This window comes from Lithobates pipiens, unplaced genomic scaffold, assembly GCF_037356315.1.
Source record: "Lithobates pipiens isolate NorthernLeopardFrog02 unplaced genomic scaffold, aLitPip1_a1.2 Scaffold_23, whole genome shotgun sequence".
Lineage (NCBI taxonomy): Eukaryota > Metazoa > Chordata > Amphibia > Anura > Ranidae > Lithobates > Lithobates pipiens.
This window is the reverse complement of record NW_027507785.1, coordinates 222793702-222803339: the sequence shown is the minus strand read 5'-3', so window position 1 is coordinate 222803339 and position 9638 is coordinate 222793702. Positions and strand designations below refer to the sequence as shown.

Sequence of the window (9638 nt, the reverse complement as noted above, 5' to 3'; positions counted from 1 at the left end):
GCAACAGGGCTGTCCTGCACCTGTCATGCCGTCCTTACGCCGACCCCCTCCCCTTCGGGGGGGGGGGGGTATGGCTGCAGGACTCTCTTTACAGGTAAGTCTGTCATAATGTGCACTGCATATTAGCACATTATGACATTAACGTGCAGGGGGACATTTTTTTTTTTTGTAAAGACTTTACTACTGCTTTAAAATCTCACAATAAACAATGAGCACAGTGGATGTGCTGCTTTTTATATGTTTTCATGTGTTTATTTGTACTTTTTTATGTGTTTGAATTTCAGCAAACACAGGGACAAATCAAAAAATCATGCCCCGCATAATTCTGCTTAATTTAATTACCACGAGCCTCCCAACCCAAGAGAATACACAATAACAGCTGTATCTGACCAGCGAGATATATGTGCAAAGTTCATGTCTTCAGTAAACTAAGTCACATGTTCCCCTGAGCACGCCTACTCTTTAATACTCCCCTTGTGTTACTCACCAGCTTTGCTTTTCTCATTAACAGCTTGGCAGCTTCAAGTTGAACTTGTTTCAGATTTTAATACGATCTAGTGCTGAATTTGCCGACATTAAAATAATAGCGTAAAAATCTTTTCATAGTTTCATTCTCAAAGCTGTTGCAAAAGACAAGAGCAGAATTGTAGCAACATGGCTTGCATGCTGAGCAAGGACCCACTGGATATTGAGGTATTGAAAATGGTTTTCATGTTTTTCTTGTCTAACAGATGTTTGTGCATATATAATAGATTCTGATATTGGAGACCATGCTTCTGCAGCTCTTGCTAAGTGCATATTACAGTAACTTGGATCCCTGCTGCTTAGTGGTTTGTGTGTTAAATTGGCAGGTGTGAAACTTGATTTTTCAATCCGTGTAAACAGTTCAGGAGGCTGTGCATCAAAGTCTCTCTGCAGCAAAGGGGATGCATAAACAACTTTAGATTTAAAAATCAAGGGACGTGGGTCACTGTGGTACAGCGCTGCTGCAATCTGTGTTGGCCCATGCTTTTTGTGTTATGTTATACAAGCCTATCTAATCAATGCAGATAACCATACCATTCATTTTTAAAACCCATTTTTAAAGCTCGATTTGCACCTCTTCTTCCCACCCCTACCCCTCTGTGTCTGCCCACACTCCAATCCCTGGGGCTGTGCCTCAGAAAAGGAAAGTGTGGGCTGTATATTTGAAGTCCAGCAGCCTCAGATACATCGAGGTGAGAGGTGCTGACTGCCAAGGGGTGAGTGAGCTCACCGTCCACCCCTGTCTGTGACTGAAGTCCCCCCTTCTCTCCTGCCTCTGAGTGAGTACACTAAGGTAATTCAGGGTTCTCAGAGCACCCCTTACATCAGAGTTTTCCTTTACACCAGAGGCCACAGTGTCCCCCCTTACATCAGAGTCCTCTCTGTACATCAGAGTTATCAGGGTTCCCAGAGCATCCTTTATGTTAGAGTCCCCAGAGTTCTCCCTTACAACAGAGTCTGCAGAGTCCCCCCCCCCCCCCCCTACAGTGAAAGGGAATTCTGTGAGTTCAGATGTAAAAGGGGAACTCTGATGTAAAGGGGGACTCTTGTTATTAACTTCATACGATTAGAAATGTTATTTAATAGCAAAATATATGTATAGTTTACACAACAACAAAAAATGACTGTGCATCGCTAAAGTGCTTGGGTTTGACTTGAAGAAAAGGTGGCAACCCTACCCGTTGTAACTAATAATATTAATAACACACACACACACTCTTTATGGGGATACATATAATTTTAATGGTAATTTATGAATTATGCTTTCAAATATCTTAATTGTGTTTTAAACCTTCTCCTCATTTTAAATGCACTGCGCTTTGTGAATGGGCCCCAGTCTTCTGGAACCTGTGAAGTGTGGGGGGGAGGAGGGGCAAACTTCCAGCTCACTTCACTGCAGCAAACAAAGCCAAAAGTGATAGGGAGCGCCACTGTAAGTGGTTACAGAAATCTCCTTTGTTGTTTGCCCACCTTTCATGTACCTATGATGCCTGCACAGTGAGTCCCTATAGGCTTAAATGGGGTCTTCGTTCAGATTTAGCAGATTTTATTTATACCAAAGAGAAATTATTAGTGCCGGTATCTCTAGTGTTGCAGTATGGCCTTACTCAAGTCTAGAAGGCTTGCTTTGTAGGTTTAGGCAGTATTAAGGATGAGCCGAACACCCCCCCAGTTCGGTTCGCACCAGAACCTGCGAACAGACCTAAACTTCATGTGAACTTTAGAACCCTATTAAAATCTATGGGACTCAAACGTTCAAAATCAAAAGTGCTAATTTTAAAGGCTTATATGCAAGTTATTGTCCTAAAAAGTGTTTGAGGACCTGGGTCCTGCCCCAGGGGACATGTATCAATGCAAAAAAAGTTTTAAAAACTGACGTTTTTTCAGGAGCAGTGATTTTAATAATGCTTAAAGTGAAACAAGAAAAATGTATTATTCCTTTAAATTTTGTACCTGGGGGTGTGTATAATATGCCTGTAAAGGGGCGCATGTTTACCGTGCTTAGAACTGTCTCTGCACAAAGTGTCATTTCTGCAGGAAAAAAAGTCATTTAAAAGCACTCGCGGCTATAATGAATTGTCGGCTCCCCGTAATACAGAGAACAGGCACTGAAAGTCATTGATAAAAAAAAGTGGGGTTCCCCCAAATTCAATTACCAGGCCCTTCAGTTCTGGTATGGATATTAAGGGGAACCCCTCATCAAATAAAAAAAAATGACGTGGGGTTCCCCCCAAATATCCATACCAGACGCTTAAAGGTCTGGTATGGATTTTAAGGGGAACTCCACGGCAAATTTAAAAAAAAATGGCGTGGAGTTCCCCCCAAAAATCCATACCAGACCCTTTACCCGAGCATGCAACCTGGCAGGCCGCAGGAAAAGAGGGGGGGATGAGAGAGCACTCCCTGAACCGTACCAGGCCACATGCCCTCAACATTGGGAGGATGCTTTTGGGGTCTGGGACCCCTCAAACCACCATGTCCCCATGTTTATGGGGACAAGGGCCACATCCCCACAACCCTGGCCGGTGGTTGAGGGGGTCTGCGGACAGGGGGCTTATCAAAATATGGAAGCCCCCTTTAACAAGGGGACCCCCAGATTCCATTCCCCGTTTGAAATGGTAGGGGGGTACAAAAGTACCCCCACCATTTCACAAAGAAAGTGTAAAAAAAAAATTAAAAACACACACAGACACCATTGGGAAAAGTCCTTTATTAAAAATAAAAAATAAAATAAAAAAAAGATTCCAGCGGTGGTAATCCACTCTTGCTATCCAGCGATGGGTGATCTGATCTCTTCTCCAGGGGTACAGCGATGGGTGATCTCTCCTGATGGTCCAGCGCAGCGCATCCATCCTGTCTCCATCAGAGACACTGCGGGAATCCCGGCAGCCTGACACGTCTTAGCTGAGGAGGACGGGGCCCCCCATCACCTGACCCCACCCCCCTCTGACGCAAGGGGAAAGCCGGGCTTCCCCAGTGAGGTTCGGGTGACCCCGCCCCCCTCTGATGTAACGTAAATTTTAAAACTTTTTTTTTGCATTGATACATGTCCCCTGGGGCAGGTCCCATGTCCCCAAACACTTTTTATGACAATAACTTGCATATAAGCCTTTAAAATTAGCACTTTAGATTTCTCCCATAGACTTTTACATGGTGTTTCGCGGCTTTTTCGAATTTGCCACAAACACCCCAAATTGTTCGCTGTTCAGCGAACAGGCAATGATCGAGTCGAACATGAGTTCGACTCGAACTTGAAGCTCATCCCTAACCAGTATGAGTAACATTTTGGACTAGTAGAGGTAAATCACTGAGTGGATCGCTGTTGTCAGTCAGAGAGGCTAGACAGCAGTGCACCGGTGTGCCATATATCCAGGTTAATGTAAAATTCCAGGTTTAATTTTACTTTAACTGGTTAGTTGGGGAATAGCTGGCTCAATCTAACTACTTTCATTACAGAACAATGTGATCACTGTGTGTTTGTGTCTGTTCCAGCAGCAGCATGGGTGACTTCCCTTCTGCTGATAAATAAATACATAAAGCCTATGCAAATGCACACAAATCAGCACAAGGTAAATAACTTGCAGTCAGTTGAATGTGTACTTCTGTTAGCTGAAATCCTTCTCCATGCCGCCCCCCCCAATCATACAGTTGGGGGTCAATAAAACTGGGTGGGCTGTCACAGGATCTCCTCAAGTGTACCAAACTATCCCTGTCCAGCTCCACTATTCATAGAAGCTATGCTACAGCTTCTATGAATGGAAAACAATCTATGACTGGAGGACAGGCGCATGATTGAAAGGTCTGCCCCCTCTGTTCATAGATTGTGTTCTATACATAGCAACTGTAGTACCTTCATCATAGTGTCCCCTATCATTTTTATGACTGTTTACATGCACGCACACAGACAGGCCCAAAAAAAAAAAAAAACTATACATGCCATCTGCTTTCAAAGTGGCTGGACCCATCCATTTGAATGAGCTTAAATTGCACTGGATCACGCCAAAAGTAGTGCATGCACTACATTAAAAACGCACTGCAACCGGAGCGCATAATACTGCTGTACCATGCAATCCAATGTAGGAAAGCTCACTGAGATCTATGTTTGGGTTGTCGTTAGGAATACTTTGACACCCACAGCACATCGCGCACTCAGTGTGTTTTGAACACAGTGCAGGAAAGGCAGATTTTCGGCACCACACTCCAGTGTGAATGGGCCTGTACTGAAAGAGAGCTAATGTTCAGTGGGGTAGTAATACAGGTTTCAGATAAATCAGTACATCTGTAACCAGAAAGAACAGATGTAAAAACAGGAGATGATCCCTGCATAGGTGAACCTGCAGAACTTATACTGAATGAGGTCTGCAAACAGTAGTTGCAGTCTTCATTAAATCTATCACTATACCAGTATTGTTTTCTCATAATGCAGACATTTTTGTGCACATAGCACAGTCAGTTACCAAAACCTTTAAGTGGCTGCTATAGGCAAAGTTTGTCCTTCCTTACTTTTTTTTTCTTTTTTTTTTAATATGTAGAAAACTGATGTAGCTAGTGCAAGTGAAATAAATAGACTGCTCAGGGCCGACCCTACCATGGATGGGGCCTTGGGTCCCAGGCGGCAGCAGCCCTGCCGCTAACTCTATATATCCCGCTGCCAGCTGCTGAAAAATACAGTGTATGTGTGCAGCCACTGTTGTGGCATTGCTGGGGGGGGGGGGAGACACCATCCGAGCATGGCGGGGGGTCCTGGAAGCAGGGCTCTTCAGCTGGAATGTGCCAGCGCCGCGCTAGACCTGAGAGAGACACCTCACTCTCACTGCTGCTGCAGCTGCCTCCTGACCTGTCACAAGCGCACCACCTGGAAAGTGACAGTCTGAGCAAGCAACTTTCTAGGCGGCTGCACACTGAATCCTTAAACCCAGGTGCATGAGGGGAGGGGAGAGGGGGTCTGTACTGATGGGGGGGATTTATCCTGAGGGGGTCTGTACTGATGGGGGGGGGATTTATCCTTGGGGGGTCTGTACTGATGGGGGGGATTTATCCTGAGGGGGTCTGTACTGATACAGAGGGGGAATTTATCCTGAGGGTCTGTATTGATTGGTGGTATCCTGAGGGGTGGTCTGTACTGATGGGGGGGTTATCCTGAGGGGGGTCTGTACTAATGGAAGAGAGGGATGGTTTGTCCTGAGGGAGGGGGATCTGTACTAATGTAAAAGGGGGGATGTTTGTCCTGAGGGGGGTCTGTACTAATTGAGGAGAGGGTAGTTTGTCCTGTGGGGTCTGTACTAATGGAGGAGTGGGTGGTTTGTCCTGAAGGGGGGGGGTCTGCACTAATGGAGGAGGGGGTGGATTGTCCCGAGGGGGGTCTACACTAATGGAGTAGGGGGGATTTATCCTGAGGGGGGCTGTACTAATGGGGTTTTTTTTCCTGAGCAGGGACTTTAGAAATGGAGGGGAAGGAGTTATTCTGAGGGGGTCTTTACTGATGGGGGGGTTATCCTGAGGGAGTCTGTACTAATGGAGGGGGAGGATTCATCCTGAGGGGGTCTGTACTGATGGGGGGGTTCCTGAGGGGGTCTGCAATAATGGAGGAGAAGGTGGTTTGTCCTGGGGGGTCTGTACTAATGGAGGAAGGGGGATTTATCCTGAGGTGGGTCTGTACTAATGGGGGTTATATCCAGAGATAGGTTTATCCTGAGGGGCTCTTTACAAACAGAGGGGGGCATTTATCCTGAGGGGGTCTGTACTGATGGGAGGGGTCTGTATTTATGGAGGGGGGTCTATACTTAGTGGAGGGAAGTCTGAACTAAGAGAAGGTCTGTACTGAGGAAAAAAAAAGGGGAAAAACACTGCACTGTTTCAAAAGTAAAACAAAAAGTGACAAAAAGTAGTGAAACTACAAAATTTCTGTGAGGAACACAGCCCAGCTGCTAGCACACAAACAAACCAAGTTCACATTAACATATATAAATTAGTGCAGCGCTTAAAGGCACCTATCACAATAGGTGAAAAAAATGTGTATATCTGAAAAACAAACGAGTGAATGAATGAGTCCACAAAATATTTAAGAGCAGTCCCAAAATGAATCACTCTGGTGCATCTAGAGCTTTGTTAAAGTCCTCAGATGGCAATCAAGGCTAAGTATCTTGTCACGTTCTCAAACTTCAAAGCTTCTTGAAAGTAGATTATACTACTATACACATCCACCATATAATAGGGTGTCTTAGGAGCTTATGGGGGGGTTCCAGCCACTCGACCCAGTACACCGGCCAGATGGTATTTTCCTCTTGAGATTCCTTACGGTATCCAGATGGGGAACATGAATAGAGCCTCTGTGCCACAAACTGCTGCAGAACTTGGTGCCAGAAGTCTTGTAAAGGTTCACCATAAAAGGGACAAAACAAAAAACTCCTCACATGGTGAAATACAACCAATGATGGTTCTGATAGACAGAACTTAAAAAAATAAAAAATCACGTGATACATAAAAACAAAAATAATTGCAATGTGGAGAGCAAACAACTGCTGGCCATTTGTTTTTTCAATAAACCATCATTTGGTTGTATTTCACCATGCAAGGCATTTTTTATGTTTTGTCCCTTTTATGGTGAATCTTTACGAGACTTCTGGCACCAAGTTCTGCAGCAGTTTGTGACACGGAGGCTCTATTCATCTATTTATCTTCCCCATCTGGATACCGTAAGGAATCCCAAGAGGAAAATGCCATCTGGCCGGTGATTCACTAGTTTGTTTTTCAGATATACACATTTTCTTTCACCTATTGTGATAGGTGCCTTTAAGCGCTGCACTAATTTATATAGGTCTGTACTGAGGGGTGAATATAGTTGGTGGTGTGTTTCATCCACACTGGGTGACACCTACCCTAGTGACACCACAGTGTGTGTGTGTGTGTGTGTGTGTGTGTGTGTGTGTGTGTGTGTGAAGAAGAGAAGTATCACTAATTGCCGTCCGGTAATGGCATCACCTCTCGGCCTCAGTGTTGTGGCCGGCGGGTACAACAAGCAGCCAGCATTAAAATACACCACCGCCATGGTACAGTCTCTGCCTACAGCCTCCAAACCAGCATACAGTGTCTGTGTCACCTCCTCTCCTCCTGCCCCTGTGTACATTGCTGTTGGGGAGCGGGATTAGCGGCATTGCTTTGGAGCGGCGTGGGGTGGGATGGTTTATGCAGCGGAGCCAGAGCGGCGCATGGGTTAGGGAGTAGAGCAGGTTTCCCAGCTGGAAAGCCCGGAGAACATCACATGACAGTATAGCATAGCACAGCACAGCACAAGTACCCACTCATCACAGACGCCACCAGTGCTGCAAGAGGGAATAAGAGGCATTTTGTCAACTGGTGAGTTCTATGTTCATAGTAAATCTAGGTAATTTGCGTGGCAGACTGACTTAATTGGTTGCTCTATGTATGTTTACTCAGCTCAAGGCAAGTCCCTCCCACTTACTGACCGACCAGTGTCCTGCCCCGGAAGTGTCCGTGATGCGCTGGGCCCCAAGGACACAGCGCATCATGGATCAGGGTAAAGGACCAATGACAGAGGCCCTTTACAACTTGATCCCTCCATCCAATGGCACAGCAATCACTTGTCATCAAACCAGCATCATTGTCGGTTCAGCTCACGCTGTTTCGGTGAGAGGAGAGAGAAGCGTCACAGCAGCGTGAGCTGGCAATATCCTGCGTGTCATCAGTGCCCCATCAGAGCCATCACAGTGCCCCATCATATAGACAAGGTGCTGTTGCATTTAAATCTGACTTCCTGATCATTTTAATTTATTATGATAATGGGTAGGGGGGCTTTTGGTGGGGGCAATTTATTTATTTTATTTTTTTGATGGGGGGGGGGGGGGGGCAGGCAGCATTCCATTCTTGGACCCAGGCAGCACAATGTCTTGAGGCAGCCCTGCTACTGCTCTACTTGCCAAAGCCTGGCAGAATTGGAGCTCACTCTACTTGTGCAGCTTTTGAGTTAATTCTCTTCTCACTTGGTGGAGGTGATGATGCTGTCTCATTGTCCACTGAATGTGCAAATCAGCAGACTGGTTGGACAGATTACAAATAATGTATATAGCCATAAATATATGTTTATTGAAGGCCTTCCTGCAAAGCATCAGGAAGAAATATATTTCTGTGCCAGGGAGTTACGATGGTTTATGTACAGCCGGCAGGCTGATAGAAACCACAGATGCATGAATGTGTCCATACATCTGATCTATTACATGCATACATGAATGGAAGAGCAGTCCTAGACGAAAATTGTCTATGTCTAGTAAGGCACAGAAATTTTCTCCTTCTTGACGCTGTATTTGGCTGACTGTCCCGAGTTTGGCCACTTCAAGCAGTGGTAGCATGTGTGCAAACACACAGATAATCAGCTCAGTGACTTTAAAGTAGTCACTGAACACAAAAGCAAAAAATAATATATTGCAACTTACCACTTCTTTGATGTGATGGCTGTATTATTTCACTTTATTAGTATTTTTTTTTCCTTTTATTTTCAACCACTGAACTGGCCAGTAAGTAGTGCTATTTTTCAACTTCCTTTAACCACTTTAGCCCCAGAAGGATTTACCCCCTTAATGGCCAGAGCATTTTAATGCGATACAGCACTGCATCGTTTTAACTGACAATTGGGCTGTCGTGTACCCTACCAAATGTCCTTTTTCCCCACAAATAGAGCTTTCTTTTGGTGGCATTTGCTTACCCCTGCGGTTTTTATTTTTTACACGAAAGAAAACCGACAATTTTTAATTCAAAAAAAATATTTTGCTATAATAAATACCCCCCCCCCCCCCAAAAAAAATAATATAAAAAAACTAATTTCTTCATCAGTTTAGGCCACTATGTATTCTTCTACATATTTTTGGTAAACAGAAATTGCAATAAGCATATATTAATTAGTTTGCGCAAAAGTTATAGCATCTACAAAATAGGGGATAGATTTATGGAATTTTTATTATTATTATTTTTTTATATACTAGTAATCGAGGTGATCAGTGATTTTTAGCGGGACTGCGACATTGTGGAGGACAGATCGGACACTTTTGACACTTTTTTGGGGAACAGAGACATTTATACAGTGTGATAAATGACATTGG

At 44.6% G+C, this 9638-nt stretch overlaps 1 protein-coding gene across 1 annotated transcript in view; it reads left to right on the top strand.

Moving 5' to 3' along the window:
• Positions 1 to 494: 494 nt before the first annotated feature.
• The window catches only part of DPYD (dihydropyrimidine dehydrogenase), a 2051548-nt gene continuing 2042404 nt past the window's right edge, over positions 495 to 9638 (top strand). The window contains exon 1 of the mRNA XM_077452870.1: positions 495 to 693. Within this exon, the coding sequence (XP_077308996.1) occupies positions 655 to 693 (39 nt within the window). The 5' untranslated portion in view covers positions 495 to 654. The remainder of the gene's footprint in view (positions 694 to 9638) is intronic.